This window comes from Rhinolophus sinicus, chromosome 13 (genome assembly GCF_057876585.1).
Source record: "Rhinolophus sinicus isolate RSI-liver-muscle chromosome 13, RSI-T2T, whole genome shotgun sequence".
Taxonomy (NCBI): domain Eukaryota; kingdom Metazoa; phylum Chordata; class Mammalia; order Chiroptera; family Rhinolophidae; genus Rhinolophus; species Rhinolophus sinicus.
In genome coordinates, this window is record NC_142513.1 from 20,856,776 (window position 1) to 20,879,325 (window position 22,550).

Below are 22,550 nucleotides of genomic sequence, written 5' to 3' on the forward strand. Positions count from 1 at the left end.
AGTGGAAGTTTGAAGGAACCTGGCCAGTTAAAGAAGTAAATGTCTAGACAGGTGGCCCAAGATAGGTGCAGGCGGACCACATGCCTCCTGATGCCAACCTCCTACTGCATGAGGTTACCCGGGGTGCGGCGCAATTCCTTGCTGCCTGTGAGTATGAAGGACTTGTTTCGTGTAGCTGCAGTGCTAAGTGGGAAGGGGGGCAGGAAAGAGAGGTGGTGACAAAAGAACAGGAGAGGCCTGGGCAGGCAGGATCATGTACCCCAGTCAGGAGCTGGGGTTTTGTCCTGACAGTGAGAAGTCAGTCAGGAAAGGGTTTTATGCAGGGAAGGGACACGATTCAGAAATAATCTGTAGTGGCCGGTGGGAAACTGGGCAGGAAAAGCTGGAGACTGGGAGGTTGTCGAGAGTACGAAGCCCAAGTGAAAAAACATAGTGTCCTAAACCAGGACAGAAAAGGGGAAGAAACAGCAGGTTCTATAATTATTTTAGAGCTTGGGAAGACCAGACTTAGACCTCCTACTACCTGACCAAGTGGGTCCCAGTCACTTGGCACTTCATCCACCAGGATGCTCCCATGGACACTGACACATCCGACCTTCCCCAACAACCCCACTGACCATCTTTACCCCATTTTCCCCGTGGAAGTTAAGGCCGGGGTGGATCGGTATTAGGCACCCTAGACAGTGGTCCCTGGAAGGTAAGAATGAAGGAGGGAACAGCAGATCTGCCTTCTGGTTGGGCAGGAGGACCAGCGCACCTTCATGAGAAAACAAACCATCCCATCTCAGAGCAAGCTGGGATCCAATCTCTTTATTGTCAGGGTCCCCTCCCTGTGACCCCCCCTCTCCAAATCTATAGAAAAACCCCAAGCTTGGGAATGTCCTGGGGAGGGGAGGCAGTGTGGGGAAACCTCTGTGCTCTGCCCTCGGCCTGGGCAGTGCCAGCAGGGAGGGTACATGGGGAGGGGAGGTCGATAACTCCACCTGCAGAGGAAGTGGCACTGGCTGGGATGCGTGGGGGATGACGCGCCTGCTGCCAGTTCTCCTCTGGGACCTGCTGGGGTGGCGTCCAGGGGTAGGTGCCCAGCTTGAGGGCTGGTACAATGCACGTCCTTATCCCGCCGATGGCCATCACTCCTGTCAGGCTGAGAAAGAGACAAAGGAGAGACTGAGGCTGAGAGGAAAAGCCCCTTGTGCTCTTGAGAAGGGGCAGGGAAGAAGAAAGGGCAGAACAGTGTTTGCTCTTTGCAGACATACCCGCCTGCACTCTGGCTCTGGCCTCGCAGTGTTCTGGTCATGCATTGTTGGCCAAATCTCGCCCTCTCTCTGAGCCTCTATTTCCTCACCTGAGCCCCCGCACTTTACCTGCAAACTTGCTTAACAAGGTAAAACTTAGTCTTACTGGTAAAACAAACCACGAAGCTCCAAAAGCGAAGACCGCATATGCAGAATTTCCTACACTTAACCATATGGGAAGCCCCTGCTGGCGGAGCATCTCACAGCATGAATGTGTCATGTGTAAAGACACCTCTGTTTGAGGCTTTCTCCACCGAAGCCTGTCTTAATCTGAACATGGGCCCCAAAGGAATGGGGCAGTTGGCAGAGCTGGTGTGGCCCGGCTTTCTTCTAGGGTGGGGCGGAGCAGGGTGGTGAACACTGGCCAGGACAGCCACACATACCTCAAATCCAGCCTCCACCAATACCACCTTGGGATTTTGTGCGATATGTGGTATCTCCCTGCCTCCTTCAGTGCCTCAGTTTCCACATCTGCTACATCTGCTCCTGGCACACAGGGAATTTCCTCCCAGCAGGATCAAGTCCCAGACCCTAAGCCTGGCACAATCTCACTCTGATGATGAGCAGTTCCCTCTCGCTACTTTGCAGAGCTGGCACTACAGCCACAGCAGGCTCCTGGCCTTTCCCGAGGACTGCCAAAGGTCTGTGCCTCTGCAACGGTGTTCCCTCAGATGCTCCCTCCATCCTGAACACGCTCAGCTACACCTCACATCCTCCACCACACCCCTCTTTGACCCCCTAGCTCTCTAGCCCATCATCCTGCTCATACTGGGTTGTAATGGTTTGTCTTCCTCCACCAGGCTTAGAGCTCCTCAAGGGTGGAGATGGGCATCACGGCTCAGCGTGCCAAGGAAACCTCTGCTGGGAGGGCCTGGCTAGTTCACCCACAGCTCCTGCTCCCACAGCCCACCAAGCCCCCACCACAAAGGGGCATGGCAAGATGACTGGGAATGGAGGGGCCTTCACTGCTGGGCACAGCAGTATCCTGCCAAGTCTGCTTCATGACATGCCCTCCACTTCACTTCACCCACTGCCCACCAGGACCCCCATACCTGCTTACTGCAAGGCCCCATCCTCCACATCTGTGTCTTGGCTGTGCTCCTGATAGGGAGGAGGCAACAAGAGACCACACATCACTCACTGCAAGCTCCAAGTCCTGCCCCGAGGCCCAGGGTACATTTGGAGACCACACTCAAAGAGCGGGAAGGACAGCCAAGGGGAGTGACTGAGACCAGTCTAACCAAGGCTGGCTTAGGATTCCAACAGGGTGGTCTGAGGGCCCCTCAGGAGAGAGAAGGGACCATTCAAGCAAGTTCTGGGCATGGCAGGGGGCACGTTTCTGCATAGAAAGACCCTCTCAGACTGGAGCAGGCTGAAGGCCAGTAGACTAGTGAGCTCACCATTTTTGGGGGCATCTAAGCCTTTATGAAGACTACTGTGCCCAAAAGGATAAGCTGAAGTATCAGCCGGGCATGAGGAGGACCTCTGACGTGTCATGGCCATGAGCCCACCTGTCCTCATACCAGAAACCAGCAGTGATGGAAAGGAGAAAGTTCCAGACCCAGTGAAGAAGTCTGGGCTCCAATCTTAGCTCGAGCCTCATCAGGTATAAGGTCCTAAGCAAGCTATTCAACTCCTCTGAGCCTCAGCTTCCTCAGGGGGTAAAATGTGGGAAAAGTAATACTTTGCACAGTGCAAGGCTGTTGTTAAGGTTAAATGAAGTTAGAAATTGTGGACTCCAGGGCCTGGTGCTCAGTGAATGTTTGCTAGGTAAACGAGTAGTAAGCACACAACAGATAACTTAGACTCAGAATCTCGTCTACCTTCCCACTTAATATCAGCTTCTTGCCAAATGGCTTCCCAGCCTCACTGCGAAGAATTCCAGTAACAGACAGGGAGCTCACTCCCTCATGACACAGCCTGTTTCATGCTCAAGCAACAGAGGCTTTTAAAAGTCCTGACATGAAATGGATACCTACTTCCCTGTGGCTTCCCCAGGCAATCCCAGACCTGCTCCCTGGAACTCTGCAGACCATGTGTGCTCCGAGCCCCTGACTCTTCCCTTCTCCAACCCATGTGGAAAACCAAGCCTAGAACAGGCCCTGTCCCAGCCCTCAGTGGAACTTCTGAGGTGGCAGAAACAGGCAGCTACACCCGCTCGTTTCCCCTCTTCCTTACAGGACTAGAAGCCCTGGGAAGGAGTAATCAGCTCAAAGGTCCTCCTTCCCCTGCTACCTGCTACTTGCTCGCCTGTAACCAGGAGAGCAAAGCCCAGTCCCAGCCCCCCAGCCATGCCCTCACCAGCTCTTCTTCGCTGTGTGTCAGCAGACCCTCCTCATCGCCATCATCTCGAGCCTGTGCTTCTCCCTGGGGCGTGCCTGCCTCAGAAGCTGTGTCCTCTTGGGGGGCTGGTGGCCGGCTGCTGCCACCACCACTGCCACTGCCGCTGCCACTGTCACCCTTCTTCTTGCCATCTGAGGGGGAAGGAGGGGGGAGAGGGGAATAAAATTCAGCCTGGGGCAGCTGCCTGGGGCAACACCTTAGCGGAAGCGAGGTCTCAGCACAGTGGATCCGAGTGGAATTAGAGGCCACAGGCCCTCTGTGCCCCGTGTACTGTCCTCCCCACACTGCTCTGGGCTGCTAGTCCCTGGAACTGGGCAAGGACCCTTGGAAGCTGACCTGGGTTGGCCTTCTGCTCCTCAGCAATCTGTTCCAAGCGGCCCAGCAGGGCGTCGATGTTGGACTTGATCTGCGTCAGCTCTGTCTTGATGGTCTGCAGCTCACTGCTCTTTACTGGGAGTGGAGGGAGCACAGGGCTGTCACCTGGAGGCTGGGGGCTCAATGCTAACACAAGACCCTAGCCCCATTCTGTCAAGCAGGAAGTCAGGCCAGTGGCAGGAAGTGTCCTTGTCCACGGCCAGGGAAAAGGCTGGAGTTGCCTGTGGCTCCCCTGAGACTTTCTAAAATGCCACTCCTACATTTTATGACCAAATGACCAGCCCGCCCTTCTGAACAGGATCTTCCCCGACCCCTCAATTCTGCAAGGGACTGGGGCTGGGGAAGGACGCAGGAGTGTGTGCATGTGTGTGTGCCCCTGAGCAAGCACGTGTCTTTGCATGTGATATGGGCTGGTGTCTGTCTTTCCAGGTGTGTAAATGTGGGTGTTACACAATCAGATCTCCTGGGTGGCTGACCAGAGTGTGTGCACACCCGCGTGAATGTGGAGTAGTGGGCTTGTATAGACCTGCCCTTACTAGAAGAAAGTGACACCATTTCCTCACTGGGCTTTATGTCATAGCGCTGGATTCTGTGCCCAACCCAAGCCCCACCTCAAATGTCAGTCTTTCCTCTTAGAAACGCACAAAAATACTCACTTGGTTGTATTAGAGCTGCAGAACTGTGGGAGATTTGTTCCTTTATCTATTTTCCAATGTAAAAAAATGTAATTCTATTATTTTGCTAATGACAAAAAAGAATTATCGAGGAAGAAGATAAGTCACTCACACTTGATCTTGGCTGAGCTGGAGGTGATGGCTGCGGAGCGGGCAAAGAGCTTGACAGGTATGGTGGTTTTGACACGCCGAACCAAAGGGACTGTGACCCGGGGTCGCTTCACCGGGACAGCCCTGGGCACTGGTACAGGTGACAGGCGGCCCCGATAGTCGAAGAGCCTGTGAGGGCAAATGGGCCAGAGGCTGCAGCATGGCTTGTGGCCACCAGGGGTCACTGCAACTCTAGATCAACAGGTGTATGGCTGGTGAAGGGCTGGCCTGCATTACACGCCTCTGCTTGCTCCCAACAAGCCTGGGGGTGAAGAGGAAGGGCTTTCAAGACCCTAAGAACTATTGGGATCCTCACTACATCCATCTTTCCTACAAGCCAGGCTGGGTAAGGGCAAGTGAGATGGCAGGTAATAATAGTAGTTATAGCCCCGTTCAACAGGAGTAAACTGAGACCAGCTCCAGAAGGGAGGCTTTCCTAGATCACCCTGACACCCAGGCCTACTCTTGTCACCTAACCACTTCTGCTCAATCAACTGCCACCCCAACCTCTGGTCAGAGTTTGTAGATCTCCCTAAAGCAGCACAAATCCCCAGCTGGGAACAGAGAGGTGTGGGACTGGAGAGCCAATCCCTCACCTGCCTGAGCCTCAGTTTCCCCATCTGCCTAACGAGGATGGCTATCCCAAATCTGCGTCCCCCTCCCCCACCAAGGCTGCTGTAAGGGTAGATCATGAAAGAACTTGGTTAAGAACACAGGTAGGAGGTGTGATCAATGAAAGGCCAGGGTACCGAGACCCTCAACTCAGGGGCCTATGACCTCAGAAACATGATGCTGGACTCCAAGCCCCTTTCCTCCTCCTGGGCCCCCTCAGCCACCCCATCCTTCTTACTCTATTTCAGAGATGGAGGGCAGGAGGCCTAGTGGAGTACCAAGGTTGGGCAGCTCAAGCAGACCCCTGGGCTCCCAGATGGTATGCTGCCCTGCAACGCCATCACCCAGTCCTCTCCAGGAGGGCTTCTTTCCCTGCTCATCAGGCAGAAGCTCAGGAGGCTGAGCAGGGGTCTCTCCCACTATATCTGCTGCTACCACCTTCCTGCAGGGAACAGCAGCCTCAGAGGTACACTGTGAGATTGCTTTCCTGATGACAACCAGGAAACATGCCATCACTGGGCAATTCAATTCCCCATGCCTTGGCACTCCCTTGTTCAGGGAGTCCTGTCCTAGGTTGGTGATGGCTAGAGATGGAGAGTCTCTGGGAATGGACCCAGTCCCAGACACTGCATTTCTGCCCCCAAGGGGAGGGGGCGGCTCTGGCCTTGGTCAGAATCACTGAACCACAGCATCCCAGAGCTGGAGGAGCCCTGAGGGATCATTTGGTGCAAGCCCATTACACAGATTGGGAGCGTATTTGCCCAAAGTCACACAGTCCATTCAGTGGCAGAGCTGAGATTAGTACCCAGGTCTTCTGACTCCCAGGATAGGGCACTTTCAACTACACCGCACCCTCTCCTGAAACCATTCACAGGTGGAAAAAACTAAGGCTCGGAGAGGTTGTATTCTTCTTGGTCAGCCTGGGACAGGCCACGCAGGAGGGAGGGAAGCAGGGAGAACTTTTAGGCAGCTGCCACCACAATTTTCACTCAAGAATGTGGCTGGAGCCATGGAGTGGAGCCCACAGCTTCAAGGCTGGGATCTGCGTCAGCTCGGGGATGGAGGGTGGGCCACAGCCCACTAGGGACTAATTTAAACCTCTAAAGAGCTGCTGGCCTCTTGGCTATAAATATAAGACCAAGTGACTCAGACTGAGCTCTGAGATTCCTTCCAGCCGGCTGGGCACCTCAGAGAGGTAAGAAGAAGGGACGGCAGAAGCATGAGGGCTCAAACTCCCTGAACCCAGCGCTGTACCCTGTTTTGTCTTCCAACTTGCTACGTTTATGTGTCCCGTGGCTGTCCAGTCCCATTGAGTCTCACCCCAGGATTAGGAGGTGGAAGGGCAGTCAGAGTGGGAGACACTATGGGGTGGGGGAGCTCTAGCCTGGCACCTGCAGATGTGGACCCTAGTCCCAGCTCTGCCACCAATTTGTAACGCAGCCTTGGGCAGGTGCCTGTCTGCACCTCTGGGCTTAGGTTCCCAGTCCGATTGCTGAGTGGGCTGCACCACCAATCTCTCAGGACCCTTCCAGCTTGGCTGTTTCATGCCTGGGCACGCCCCTCCCCTGCTCACCTGTCGTAGAAGTCGTCCCGGTAGTAATCATAGTCAAAGCTGTAGCCACTGGGGAAACAAAGGGGAGAGGGCCGGGGCTTAGGGACAGCCGCTCAGCCCACTCTCCACAGGCCCTCATCTCCAAATGCCTCCCCAAGTTCTAGGCTCAGCACACTGTCACCACCAGTGTTTACTTCCTCTGTGGAAAGAGGGACTGACCCCACCCAGACAGAGACAGACAAGACAGAGCGCCCCACCTGTAAATGGCAGAGGCCGCTCTCTTTAGCCCCTTGGGTCTGTTGGGCTTGGGCTCGCCAGCCATGTTGATGTCTGTGTGGAGGAAGGAGGCAGAGTCAAACGCCGGCAGGACAGCAGGGTGCCCACACACGTATCACCGTCGGCACGTGTGCAGCACTTTATCTACTTACACGATGCACGCATGGACTTTCTTTATTCCTACGGCCAACAGCAGTCTTCACACGAGACACATACCTGCACATTACACGGCCGTGCCTGTTTACAGGCATATCCATTCAGACACGCGTGCACGCGCGCAGACCTCACTCCCACACATGCATTCTGAAGTATACTCGTAAACCACAGACAACAGGCCCTCACACACAAGCTCACATAGCCAGGTAATAAGGTCACACACACAGAGAACGTATACTCTCAAGTACACTCAGACTTGGTTCCGACGTCACATACTTAACTGCCCATATGCAAATGAGCCAATACCATTCACACAAACATCTTTATGCCTCGAGCGGTACTTAGCACATGATATTTGGTAAACGAATATATGCATATCTGCTTACACAAATAGATTATGACACATACACACACTACACATGTACGTACCAAGGTATATGTACCCTTATTCTCCACAAGTTTAGTTACATCCACTACCACATATACAGATATCCCTTCTCAGAAGTAAGTGCACATACACAAACACTGTACATGCTCCAAGGCAGGCCACCAGCCTAGCCACATGACATGTATAAAACACCAAAGCCAAGGGCACCTGCTTGCTTCACCTTGTGTTCCCAGCCCCTCCTCCTGGCTCTCAGAAAGGGCTCTAACCTAAGCCACCTGGAGACCAATGTAATAGACTGCTAGTCCACTTTGTTTCCTTTCTCTGGGGAATCTGCATTTCAACTGGAACCATAGGCTTGTCATTAAGAGTCACTGTGAAAGCAGGGACAGAAGTATTTTCCAGAAGCTTCTAAAATTCTCCCCCACAGGCACTGACTTGTAACTACTTAATTTATAACTTAAATATAATTTATAACTATTTTAAGTTATAACATCTCAGACAGGTAGCGGTGGGGGAAACAGAAAAGGGACTCAGAGGGAGGGGAACTGAAGAGCGAAGTGCCTGCTCAGGAGAGTACGAAGAGCAGAGCTGTGGAGAGGCACTTACCCAGGGTCTGCCCGGCCAGCACCCGCCCATTCTCTCCCAGCACAGCTGCCCGGGCATGGCGCTCGTTGGCATACTGGACAAAGGCATAGCCCTTGTGCACAGAACAGCCGGCCACACGGCCGTACTTGGAAAAGATGGTCTCCACATCTGACTTCTTCACCACAGCTGTGTTGAGGTTTCCGATGAAGACCCGAGAGTTGATGGACTTGGGGTCATTCTTGTTGGTTACGTTGCTTGTCTGAATCTTCAAGGACATGGTGGCCACCTGAACACAAAGAGCGACTGTGAGGCTGTGTCCACAGGTCGGGATTAAAAGCTGCGCACGGCCCACAGCCTAGCCAACCTGGACTGCGTTGTGTCTTCCTACACACACCCCCTACAGCAGCCAGCTCCCCATTTTTGCTCATCTTACTGGCTGCTGAGATCGTGCCAGATGTTTTTCATATGTTCCCTCATTTGGTACTGAAATTACAAGCAGAACCAGGACATTTTACAAGGGAGAGAATGTACATTCAGAGGTCACAATGCTAGTGGATGGCAAGCCTGGGATTTGAACCCTGGTCCGCTTGACTCCAATTATTTTAAACCCACTCCATTTTTAATGCTCGTCTCAAATGTTTCCCAACGCGGCATCTAAATTTGAAGACCTTCCACAGCTTTTCTTCTGTTCCTTTAATATAGAACCATGGCAAAAAAGAGTCACATGGTAGTTGCAAGTAATGCTTGCTCTAGAATAATACCATATTATGAAAATTGCTCAGTCTGAGCCAGGAGTAGACCTAGCGATGGCTATCTTTATTGGTACCCACCATTTTGAAAATAAGCCTCACTGAACACTCAGTGTGGGCTAAGGGTGGCATGCAATATTGAATAATCCCAAGATCCCATGAGTATTATTATTATGATCATTCATTTTTTACCAGAAACAGACTTCAATGAGTTCATTAACTTGCCAGGAATGGGCACTCAAACCCAGGTCAGTTAGTCCCTAAAGCCCATTTCATTCAAATTTATCACTCTCCTTCCCAGAGCTAAAGCCAATTTAAATACTACAGTAAGTCAGCATATTTATCTGAGAATTATTTTTAAATAACTTAAGTTTTAGAGTTACCTATTTTTATACTTACTCATTCAAATTTTGTTCTTTTTGCTTAAAGATGATACCGGACCTACTCTTTGCGCTTTACACTTTTACCCCAAAGAGCTGTGTAAGTCTTTCCTACCCCCCTCTGTGGATAGGTTACATGTGGGCACAGGCTCCAGAGGGAGGGAAGAGGAGGCTCGATTTTCCCTTTCCAAAGGGAAAAGGAGGCTGGATTTCAACAGGAAAGGCCTAATGTTTATACTTCCTGGCCCTGTCTTTTGCTCATTAGTTGCAACTCCCTTTTGAAGCACTCCTATCTCAATACCCAACGCTAGAGCTATTTCAGAAGGTACTAAAGACCCCAAGCGGTATGTATAAAACTCTCATCAGCTTAGGCTAACTGTAAATACCTGCCTATTTACCTAATATGTTGAGGCAAAGGGGTTTTCTTTTTAGTGAAATAGAGAAGAGCTAAGTATAAGCTGGAAAATCTGTATCTTTTGTCCCACTAGGGTAAGAGACTTCTCCACAATTCTGCCAGCCTGGAAGCTGGCACGTTCTGATCAGCAGATGGCAGTGTTTGCAAGGGAACACAGGCTGGACCAGAACATTATTCTGGGTAAGAACCCGCTTGTAGGGTGGGCTTTGCAGCAGGCTCCACGGATATAGTGGGGTCAAGTACGCACCATCCTAAAGAAAGGGGGCTGGGCTGAATGGGTATTGCTACTGATGATGGGGCTGGTGCCAGCTTTAGAACTGGCCCGGAAGGGAGAGACTCGTTTTTGTTAGTTTGCCTTTGTGTCCAATCATCAACATTTATTAAGCAGTGAGGGACACAAAAGAGATTACACATGAAAACACCAAATACACTGTCCATATACAGTAAGAAATGATCAGTATTTTTGGGTTCCCTTGGGCTCCCCATTCCTCCGTTCTCTCTGACAACCCCTCTCCTACCTGGATGACAAGCCACTCAAAAGTTAATTCCCTGTCCATCCATGGGTATATACAAGAAGTTTGTGGGGCTCCCCCATGGGCATCAGATAACTCTCTGCTGGTTGCTTCAGCTCAAAGCCATGAAGTTTTGGTCCAGGGAGATGCTACCTGCCTTGGCTGAGGGAACCAACCAGGCCTGGGGTGTGGACCAAGATATAAAGAGGAGACGGGGATTCCAGTTCAGAGATCTGCTGATGACTGCTGGCTCTGCCACCGATCTGGTGGAGGGACATGACAGTTGGTGGGTCCCGTAAGACCTCTGCTAAGGGCCTGTAATACCACTGAGCAGGAAGCATCTGCTGAGCACTTGTGCTTGGTACTATAGTGGGATCAGCACTCACTCCTTGGCTGGTGGGCAAAGTCCTTTGGCTTTGGTCCTACCCAGTCTTTTTTCTCATCACCTGGGGTTTGGACAATGTACATAAAAGGGCTTTGCAAACTATGAAGCTCTTTACAAGATCTAATAATTACTCTGTCTAGTTGAACTTTTCTGTTCTATGAACACTGCCATTTATGGGCCCACTCTATATGAGGGCCAAGGTCAACCTGGAGTTCAATCTGAACGATACCATGGAGAGGCAGCCAGAGCCCTATCACACGAAGGTCAGTTATCTGCTCTGCAGAGAAGAGACTTGGGAAGTGTATGCATGTGGCTGCTCTAGGTAAGAAATCTGCAGAGCCGAGGAGAAATGTCCAGCTGAAGGATGTCCCAGGCACCCAACCCCTGTCCTCCCCCGTCTAAACAGCCTCCAACCCGCCTTCACGGCCTGCACACTCCTTGGAGGCAGGCTATGCTTCTGCTGTGTGTACATCCTAAGCCAACGGGGATGGATATCTGTGGGGTGTGGAAAAGCTCAAGTGTCTACACAGATGTCCATGAAGCTCCTCACAGGGAGGGATGGAGCTGGGGGTGGGAATAGAAAGGCAGCAAGCCCAAACTAGGTCTCCCAGAACTGCTAGATTCAGGTGCAGAATCCCAAAGAGTCAAGAATTCTAAATTCATACATGGTCTTCCAAGTGGTTATGAACATAATTTGTTAGCTTCACTTATAACTTTCAAATATTTAGACACATGGTACATGGGCCTCCTCCTGTACTCTTGCTCTGCCTTGCAAGTGTTAGAGATAGGCCTGACAAAACCTGGGGCCCAGTAAGTGCTCAATAAATGCTAGGGAGGAAGAGTGAGGCTAATGTCCCAAGAAGTGGTGAGACGGGCTAGCCGTGGCCCTGCCTTAAGTAGGGGAAGGCCATGGGGGCTGAGGTCCCAGGCGCTATTTTCTGGTCTCTGAGCCAAACACCCCACTCCACAGACCAACCATCCCCAACTCAATCCTTCCCACGGAATTCTTTTCTGCTCTCCCAGGCTTCCCCCTAGCTTAGAGTGGGAGCTCTAGAAAATATTGACATCCTATTCAGCAGACGCTGCTTGACTTGATAAGCTATTTTCCCCCCTGGGCTAAGCTCTGCCTCACAAATTAGCTGTGTAATTGAGAGCAAGGTGTCTGCAGCCCCAAGAGGGCCCAAGCTTAGCAATGAGATAAGGAGAGGTGGGTAGAGGGATTGTTCTTGGTGGCAGTGGTGGGGAGGGGGAGGTAGGGAAGGGGTGAGGGAGCCAGACTTATTCCCAGAGATTGCTGCAATGTCAGATTAGCAGGGACCTTAGTGGGCATGGAGCTTATATGCCCCCCCTCCCTGAGGAACAGAGGGGAATGAACTTGTCCAGGGAGTAGCAGGGACAAGAACCTCATGGGTCCTCTGACTCGAGGTCTAGGGTCCTTATATTCCATTTTTCCTTTTGGGCTGGTGTGGGGGCAGAGCCCCAGAAAGTAGTTTCCAGGCTCTCGGCCTCACATAGACAGGTGCTGGCTCAGGTAGTAAATGGCCATCAACTGTGATTGCATGGCCATCAGCTGTGGCTAGTTGGCCATCAGCTGTAACCAGTGAGCCATTGGCCACTAATATAACTGCTGTGGCTACGCTAGTAGAGGAGAGGGAGAGAGAGAGAAGAGAGAAAGAATGGGGGCTAGCAAGAAGATGGCGGCTGGGCTGGCAAGCGTGGAAGGCGGTTTGCGGACAGTGTGGATCCAGCCTCCAGTGAGAGTATAGTGCCGCCAGAGAGAATATAGTGGTATGACTCCCCTACCTATGGCTCCGTGGGTGTTCCTTTTTGGCCTCACCATATCCTGCGTTCGTGTATGGGGAGCGGGAGCAGAGACCCCACAGGCCTCCCTGCATGACAGCTGGTTAAGAGACACGCCCCTAGGACAATGAGGAGCTGGGAGGGGGCAGCCTAGATATGCTACCTTTGAGAAAACCAGGGACTGATTCCCAAGTAAGTGTCTTCACCTTTCCTGGCTGGAGAAACAATTGCTGCATAAAAGCTGGGCCCTTAAGCTAATTAAAACCTACCAGGGACACAGGCTTTGAAATGCAATTTACAACGCAAAGGGATGGGACTCACTTCTCCAGGCTAATGAGAACAGAAGAAATTTGGCAAAAACAAATCATTTTTCCCAGTTGAAACATTTCAGATGGAAACTGTTTTGGAAGACAAGAGCCAAGCCTGAACATGGGGAAGTGACAGGGCTTTGTAAAGGCAGAAAAGCCCTTAAAAGGCACCTCTACCCCTGAACTTGAAGTAAACGAGACCTCCAGAGGGCCATCCCAGTAAGAATAGCCTCTAATTACTGAGTGCCAATGACAGTCAGAGACTTTATATACCTCACCTTATGTAACCCTCACAATAGCCCTGTGAGGAGGTATTTTAGATAGGGACACAGAGGCTGAGAGAGGCAAAATAACTGATTAATAAAATCAGAACCCAGGTCTGTTTGACTCCAAAAACCTATGCACAGAGATGCCCTGGGTACTGATTCCCATGGTGAGAATGTGTCGCCCTGAGCCAGTCACACCCAATCCTTGGTCCTGACTCTTTCCCCTTTTCTACTAAGATGCCTCACATTTGCACAGGATTTTAGTGAACAAAGCCAGTTTATAGCTTTGATCCTGACAATGTTAGTCCCATTTGATAGAAGAAAAAGCTGAGATCAGCAAAGATAAGTGCCTTATTTACTCAGCTAGTGAAGAAAGTAGCTAGAGGACTTGAATCCAGGCTGCTTGTTCCACACTCTCCATGCCACTGTCTTCAACAACTGTCCTAAGCCTCTGGTTCTGCCACGTCTCCCTTCAAGCCCTCCCAATCCTGCCTACCAGGATCAAATGTCGTCTTCATAGCCTGAATTCTGAGGCACTCAGCCATCAGAACACCCACTCCTCCAGCTCTGCAATTCCTCCCCAGCAGTGGATCTCTTCTTAAGACGCTCATTTCAAGAGAGGCGCTGCTGCTCTTGGTCCTGATCCCCTCCCCTCTCGGCCCCCGGGCCAGTCCTGCTGGACACTTCTGGCCTTATTCTCTGGCAGGGGGATTAGGGTCACACTAGCCTGTGGCCAGCCCTCTGGTAACCCCGGGACCTTTGGGTGGTGTTAAAGGAAACTACCAGTGAGGAGGAAGCTATTTCTGAAGAAAGCCAAGCAATGAGGCTCATCAGTGCCCAGGGCCTCCTTGGTCCAGAAGCTCCTGGTTACCACAAGACCAGGGATGACAGAACATCTATTAATCTCATTACACTCGCCAGGCCCCAGCTTATTAGCACTGCCCAAATGATTACTGGCCAGACAGGACTATTTCCCAAGGAGCGCTCTTTAGCTCCTAACCGTTCCCACTCCCGGGAGAAACCGCAGCTCCCAGCACTCTGAACACTGAGGACCCCTGGAATGGGTAGGAGTGTAGAGGTACAGGCGACAGGTCCAGGGATCTTGGCCTTGGCTCTTCTGTTAGTCATGTGACCTGAAACAAGTCATGTAATTTTTCTCAGCCTTATCAGCCTTATTCTGAAAACAGAAATAATTGTTTTCCTGATTACCTTTCAGATATGATATAAAAATCAAATCGACTAAACAATATGAAAGTGTTCTGTTACATCTGTAACATACTATGAAGGAACAGGGGACTATACCTATTTCTATTATTGCCAACTCGTATCCCCTCCAGTCATTCAACAAACATTTAAGTATTCTCCTCTGTGCTGGCACCATGGAGATGCTGGAAACACTGTTCACGGGCTTTGTCCTTTACTTGCTTTTCAAGAAAGCCCTCTCCCCAGGAACCTGCTTCTTGACTGTTTCCTAGTAACAAAGGGAAAATGCACATGCAATGGCAGAAACAGCACAGGCTCTGGAGTCAGACAGGACTCAGTTCCATCCCAGCCTTACCACTTATGAGATGTCCCTTAACCTCAATGGGCCTCAGATGCCTCAACTACAAGACAAGAATTATACTAACCTCCCAGGATTAAGGTAAGGATTAGAGAAAATGTGTGTAAAGTGCCCAGTATAATAGCTGGGACTAGTAGGTACTTACATAAGAAACTCAAATGCCCTATGCCCTATGCCTTTTGGAAACACATTAATCTCTCCTAGCACTCTGTATCCTCCACATTCTAGCCCTAATTTTCTTTACCTGTGTGGTCTCCCAATGCTCCACACCTCAGCTGAGAATAAGGGAGCCGGGGAGAGGGCCTACGCATGCTCTCTCCCTTGTCCTAGGAATTTGGAGCCAAACCTAGAAACTTCATAAAGATGCTCCCTCCCCATGCCTGTCAAATGAGACATGTTTGGGAGTGGAAGAGGAAAGAGCACAGGCTGGGAGGAGTTCCACGGACTCAGCCCTCAGCTACGCCGTTAGGTCTCTAGTCCTATTGTAACGCCGGTATCAGCATCTGAGAGACCCAGACGGGAGACCCCACACACAGCAGAAACAGAAGGCAGAGCTGGGGTCTCAGTCCTCTCTCCCCAGCTATGCACTTGACCTTCCCTGTACCTGGCACCCTAACTGTACCCTTGAGGGTGGCCTTAGGCTGAGGCTTAGCATTTGTGACAAGTTGCCCTTATAGCGAGGGGGGAAAGGCAACAAGGAGTGGGTAGATGCAACTTTTGGCCTGCGATCCCCAATACTAAGTTAGAGTTAGGGACCTACAAATGATTATCAATCTATTTTTGCCAAAGAAGCCATACAAACACCTACCTCCCCAATTCAACCGTAATTATAAATATCCAGATACTCACTGGGCCAGCTGTGGGCCTGGTATTAATCAACAAATGAATCGTTCATTCATTCATCAAGTAATTGGTCTGGTATCTGATCTCAAGAAACTCCTAGTCCAGCAAGGGACATTCACCATGGCCACAAAGCACATTAGCCCTGGGCTGGAGTCCACTGCCCCTAAAGCAACCCAAAGCAAAACAGCCTGGGAGATCAAAGAAGGGGAAAGAGCACCACAGAAGGCTTTACAAAGAGAGCCTGTTTAAGATGAATTTCCATGAGGTGGCGACAGGGGAGACGCTCTGCTGGGCAGGAGGAACTGCAGGAACAATGCACAGAACAACATACCCCTTTCTCCTCTTTGCAGCCCCATCTGCCCCTCCTCTTGCAAGTACATGCAGGATAGGGCTGGAAACAAAAGTTTATTGAAATAGGAGTTATTTCTTCAGTGCTGTTTCCTCTTCCCTGATAGCTGCATACCAGTCCTTGTCTTAAGGGAGAACAAAAAAAGGAACACACAACCTAATATATGGCAATTTTATGCCAGGCACTGCGCTGGAAGCTTTACAGGCATAATTTCATATAACCCTGATCACAACCTAACAAGAAATAAATAGTATCCTCTTCACTCTACAGATGAAGAAACTGAGGCTGAGAGAGAGCTTAAATAATTTGCCCACAGTTACATTAAGTGGCATGACTCGGATAAAAGGAGCCCAAGCTTGTCTGGTTCTAAAGCCTGTGCTCTTCCCACTTTGCTAGATTCCTCCTACTGACCCCTTGGGCCCTCCAACAGGAAGAACGGTCTAGGCTAGGGGTGTCCAAACTTTTTTCAACGTTTTTTACCAAGGGCCTTATGTGGTAAAATACACAAACAGCCGGGCCACTCACTTGAGGTGAAGTACGTATTATTTAAGTAAACTAAATATATTTTTGGAATTTGCTGCGGGCCAATAAAAAATGGATTGCAGGCCGCAGTTTGGACACCCCTGGTCTAGGCTTTGCTGCTGATGTGCTACATGACCTTGGGTTTTGGAGCACGTGACGACAAAGGGCTGTTCCAGGGTTAAATGTGTGATCGTAATAATCATTACCAACATTTACTTCTGTGGCAGTAACTGCAATAAGTCTTCTGCTATTAGGTAGGTGATGGTATGTATTGTGCCCCTTTCACACGAGGAAACTAAGGGTTGGAGCTTTAGTTCTACACAAGCCAGAAAATGGCTGAGCTGGGACTAGTCTGTATGAGACCAGAGCTGGTGCTCGTAACCTTGGCCCAGAGTGGCCTCATGCTACGCATGCCCTGTGCCTTCCAGGAGGTCAGCTTCTAACACTTTCTAATCCTTTGGGCATAAACTCCTGGGGCCTTGCTGAGGGCATAGACTCCATCCGCTTCAAGAGCCAATAAGCACTTGCTGTGAGCCTGGAAGATGGCGCCCTCCCCCTTCCTGTGCTCCACGGGCCTGGCTCCTCACAGTGATAATGTGGCAAGATTAGTCACTACTTGCTGTTGGTTGATTATAGCTATTCTTTTCTGTAAATGAAGTTTAAAAGTCATCAAAGGGTTTGTCAGCTGTGACTTATGAGCCTCTTTCCCACAGGCAAGTCGGGCAGTGACAAATGCCCCTCTTGTTCTGCCATCCATTACCAGTCAGAAGGTGCCATGTTCCAATTACTGGAGACCCCGATGAAGCTCCTGGAAAACCCGGCTCCAGGCTGCAGCCATTACTCAAGCCTGGCAGGGCTGCCAGGAGGGCTGCCCTAGGCCCAGGCCCCATGGATAAGAATGGAGTAAGAGCACGTTTCTGACGTTGTGAGCCAGCCCATTCCACCCTTTGCTTGTGTTATCCCTGGTGAGTTTAGCCTACACACATTTCACGAACGAGTAAAACCATGGGCACCGCGTGGGATGACTCCAAGTATCCAGAATCAAGACTGCCTGAGCCAGACAGACATAAGCAAATAAGGTTATGTGCCAGGTGGAGTAGGTGGGAGGGAGAAGAGGATGAAGTACCTCGGATGTTCACAGAAAGGAGAGAGTGAAAGGACTCCTAGAGATTACCTAGTGTAATCAATTACGGCAGCCCTCAATACCCATTACATGCCACGCCCTGTCCAGCTAAATGCTGGGGCACCAAAGATGAGTAAAAGGAGGATCCACTGCCACTGAGGGGAGATGAGATCATTAAGGTCTAAAGAAGTGACTTGTCCAAGGTCACAAAATAAGTTAGGGTCAGTGATGGAGTGAGAAAGCAGGTCTCCAGACCGGTAGTAGAGAAAGCGGAGTGACTGGGAGCCCTACTGTATGCCAGGCTCTTTACACAGAACATGGCATAAGAGTTAAGAGTCCAACTCCCATGCGAATTCCACCTCCACACTTAGTACAGATTCAACTTCTCGTAAGTCCCTTAACCCATCCAAGTCTCAGAAAAATGGGGATGATAACAAAACTTATTTTTCAGAGTTGTGGTGAGGATTAAACAAGACAATACACGTACAATGCACAATGGCAGGCCCATATTAAGTATTCCAAAATATTATTTATCATCAAGTAATTCCAAAAACAACAATTCGAGGTATTATTAATCTCATTTTACAGACAAGGCTCTTTTTTACTTTGTCACACTAAATAAGCCAGTACTTCTCAAAACTATCTGTGGTGAAGAACCAGGTTTTTGTTTATTTTGTTTTACTTTTTAAACTTACGATTATGGACAAACACATCTGTAAAACACAATAGAAATGTCAAATTACTCTAAAAGTTTCTAAGCACTTCCTCTCAATTTATATACTCATCACAAACCAACAACAGTTTGTGAACGGGCATCATTCAACAGGCTACATTTCGAGTAGCACAGCTCTAAGCGACTCACTCATCCCATCAGCCTCTACAAAAACCAAACAAAGCAAAAAAGAATACAGTTTATTTCATGTATTTCAAATCCTTTAGCCTGACTTCTTTTAATCTTTGGTGTTAGACTAATTTACAAAAACTAACCTAATCTTTTCCCTTTCCGCTTCCCTCAGGAAAGAGAAGAAGGTAATCAGGCCATGTACTCAAGGCCAGGTTCAAGGATTTGCCACTAAGGACTTCAGGAGGTGGTTTCTCTTGGTCCTCTGCTCTAGGTCATGCTATATCCTGCAAGGGAAGATGACCTCGGCTCACTAGGGACGGAACAGCCTTCCTGAGGCCTGGGGGTCTGAGGAGAAGGTATATTCCCGAGGAGTCTGGGACTCCTGGACCCGCTCTCTTCACGTAGAAGATTTGAGGAAACCCGTCAGCAGGCGAGGCATGTTAGAACCTTTCTTTTTGGTATTTCTAATTTTCAGTCTTGTATCAGGGCTGTTTACATAGTAGCCTCTCTCCTTCTAAGGAGTTTCTTGGGAGCAAGATGGACATCAGATTCATTCCTGAATGCCACTGGACACCCAAGAAAGTGACTGGCTGGCAAATGAGTAGCTCTTAACCTGTGTGCCAAGACACAATGGTGCCCTTGAATCTTCCCGGTGCATGGCCCAACACATCGCTGTATTAAACTTCTTTTCGTTCTAACGAAGCTTATAAGGTGCTATCTTTCAGCACAACCCAGAGCGGAGTGGGTCATATGATGTGGTATAGAGAGAAGTACAACCTGCTGCTGTAAACAGGTGCCTGCCATCAAGCAGGAGCCAAAGCCTGAATGTTCACTCCCATGTGAGAGGCCATGTAATATGGCCAAGAGAGTAACCTTCGAAGCCAAACTGCCTTCATTCTGCCACTGAACTAGCTGCATGACATGTCCTTTGGGAAGTCCTTAAGTTCCTGTTTCAATTGTCTCCCCTGTAAAATGGGGACAGCAGTACACATCCCTAGGGTTGCTGGAGGATAAAGTAACTTCATTCATGTGTTTAGAACAGTGTCTGGCACGCTAGAAAATATGAAAAAAATATTAGCTACTGCGGCTACTATTATTATTGTTGGAACCTGAAAGAACTTTATTTTGTGAGTATGAAAGGGAATGTGGTGAGTTCTGTTACATTAACCTAGAGTTGAATTGTGGTCAAGGAAAGAAAATTATCACTGTGGATGCAACCAAGTCTTTTCAAGTGTGTCACCAACATAAAATGAATCACAGAAGTAGACACTCATTAAGAGATAGACAGATAGATGATGGATAGATGGATGGATAGATGATAGACAGACAGATAGATAGATACATAGATAGACAGATGATGGATGGATAGACAGATAGATGATAGATAGATAGATGATGATTGATAGATAGATAGATAGATAGATAGATAGATAGATAGATAGATAGATAGATCTAGAGTAAAGCAGCCCCCAGAGAATACAACTTGAGAAGGGGGCAGAAAGAAGCCTGAGTGAAGGTTTCCAGAAAAGCCTCTTTATGCCTTAAGGACCCAGAAGGCACACTGGGCTCCCCTTCTGGGCAACAGAGCCTCAGGGGCTGACAGTCTAAGAAACTTCCGCTTGCTCACTGTTCTGTACCTCGGGTGGAAACTCCACGTTCTGTGGATACTCTTAAGTCCGTACCTGGTAGTGCATGTGTCACCGTTTTCCTAGAGGAAATAAGGGACTCTTTGAGGAACACAGAGAGGGAGCCCTAACCCCTCCCACGACAGGCCTCAAGTTAAAATAACAATAACGTATTCCTAGCTTTGGATCCCTGCTTTGCCTGTGGGGCCCTGGGTCCTAAATCCCACCTCTACTAGCTGTGTGAACTTAGGAAGGCACTTTACTTCTCTAACGTTCCAGGCTCCCCGTCTGTGAAATGGGGATCAAAATCCCTGCCCTCCCACCGGCAGTGCAGGTTGCTGTGAGAGTCCCAGGAGGTAATATATGGGAGCGCACTGTTCTCTGGGATGTGCTCCATAGATGTGCACGGGAGTACCCCCAGAACAGACAGCTGCTGCAGGCCTTCCTTGATAGAAGCACCTGGGCAGGAAGCTGTCCTCTGGAAGCAGGGCGTGGATGGTGTACAACTTGGCACTGCAGCCAAGCACTGTGCCCCTCAGGTGTAAGGGCAGTTGATTAAAATCCTTTCATGTGGAATCAATATTCTCCTCATTACAACAATCCTTCTGCTTGAAAACACCGAATGCCACTCCTCACAGTGCACAAGAGCTTGATCCTGCAGAAAGCATATGCATTGGCATATATATGTATATATATTTAATTTCCCACATTCAGACAGGAGAAGGGAAGAAAGCTGACCTCTCTCCAGGGCTCTGATCGAAATGTAACTTAGGCCTCCAAGCATCATCCCACAATGCCATATTTTGGCCCAAAGGGGACCACTGAGAATGACCCCCGAGTCATACCCACTCTGTCTTTGTCTCTCTGGTAACAACATTAACTCCACCAATATTACCAAGCATCTGCCTCTTGAGTGATCGAGCCAGAGTGTCCCTGCCACGTCCTGTTTAAGACCCTTCAGTGGCTTCCCACAACCAAGAATCAAGTCCCGCTCCTTTAATGTGGCTTACAAACCCCTTCATGAGCCAAGGCTACCAAATCCATATACAACAATCCTGGGGGGTTATATAAGTCACACTCATTTTATAGATGGCTAACCCTAGTGCAGAGAGATAGTCAGTTGCCCAAGGTCACAGTGAGCAAGTCAATATGAACTGGGTTCTTCCTGAAGGGCTGGGTATCAGACTCCATAGTACAGACTCAAGTTTGAAACCACCTTTTCTTGGGCTACTCTATACATGGCAGGTAAGGGGATAGGGCATTGCATGGCTCAGGCAAACCCTTTCGGGGAGCTGCTCAGACACCGGTCATAAGTTTAGGTGGTCATTTAGGCTTCTTCCAATTTCTCACTATTACAAATAATAGCATCCAAGGGAAAGTTTATTCTATATTTTGGATTATTTCCTTAGGACAGATTCCAAGAAGTGAAATTACTGTGTCAAAATGTATGAACATTTTTATGGCTCTTGAAATACACTGCCTAATTGCTTTTCCAAAGTGCTGCACCACTTCACACTGCTATCGCCAGTGAATGCCACTCTCATGGCAACCTCACATTGTGCGGAGGTACGGATGTTGATCAGTAAGGAAAAGCAAATCCTCACTGTTGTTCTTACATATCTGTGAAAATAACAGTCTCCTGTGTTTACTAGTCTTTGAGGCTACAGAGTTTTTGAATGCCACAAACAAGTTCTTGTAGATCCCTAAGCAGAGGAATAATGTGCTGAAAATTTTATTTAATAATTTATCAAAAATTCATTTACTCAGCACCTATCGCTGTCAGACACTGTACAAGGTATAGACGGGAACAAAGTATGAGGTTGGTGCAAAAGCAACTACGGTTTCTGCAATTATTTTTAACCTTTTAAACCACGATTACTTTTGCACCAACCTAATATAATCCCGGCCCCAGAGGAATTCACAGTCCATCTCAGGAAAACCAGAACCTATGTTTCATCTTGAGAAGGGCTATGACAGGAGCACTTGGGAACGCAGAGGCATGGCACTTACCAAAGGGACAGGAGAGAAGGGAGAGAAGCGAGTCAGAGGAGATTCATCAAGTTCTGATCTTGTCCAGAGGGATGAGTTGTAGTTAGGCCGCACACAGATGAGAGAGAGAACATTTAGGAAAGAGGAAACAGCATGAGCAAAGTTGCGGAAGCTGGAACAGAACTTCCCTATTTAGGGAATAATAATATGTACTGTGGTTTGGGCTGGAGTACAGGTTTGTAAGACTGGACGTTACAGGAGATGACAGCAGAGAACCTGGCAGAGGCCAAATCAGAAAGGGCCTGTGGGCCACTGAAGAGCCTGGACTTTGTGGGAGCCATGAGCCACTCCTGTGTCACATGCAGGACGGTGCTCAGTGAGGAGGCACTCATTAAGAACAGTGAGAACTCTTAAAAGTGAACCATACAAGTCAAGCCCTGATCAAAGCATCCTGTCTGCGTCGACTTCATTTC

The 22,550-nt window shown here is 49.3% G+C and overlaps 1 protein-coding gene across 5 annotated transcripts in view; it reads right to left on the minus strand.

Annotated features, from left to right (window-relative positions):
- Positions 1–795: 795 nt before the first annotated feature.
- Positions 796–22,550, minus strand: part of RALY (RALY heterogeneous nuclear ribonucleoprotein) — a 73,052-nt gene continuing 51,297 nt past the window's right edge. For 2 of the 5 annotated variants that reach the window (XM_019733841.3, XM_019733864.3), the window contains 8 exons: positions 8,428–8,692; positions 7,259–7,331; positions 7,023–7,070; positions 4,800–4,966; positions 3,975–4,088; positions 3,597–3,769; positions 2,348–2,396; positions 796–1,144 (listed from right to left, as the gene is read on the minus strand). In XM_019733841.3, coding sequence (XP_019589400.1) covers positions 2,352–2,396; positions 3,597–3,769; positions 3,975–4,088; positions 4,800–4,966; positions 7,023–7,070; positions 7,259–7,331; positions 8,428–8,683 — 876 coding nt within the window. In that variant the 5' untranslated portion in view covers positions 8,684–8,692 and the 3' untranslated portion in view covers positions 796–1,144; positions 2,348–2,351. Of the gene's footprint in view, positions 1,145–2,347; positions 2,397–3,596; positions 3,770–3,974; positions 4,089–4,799; positions 4,967–7,022; positions 7,071–7,258; positions 7,332–8,427; positions 8,693–22,098; positions 22,152–22,550 lie in introns of all 5 variants that reach the window. The other 3 variants (XM_074318357.2, XM_019733869.3, XM_019733851.3) reach the window with 2 other exon arrangements.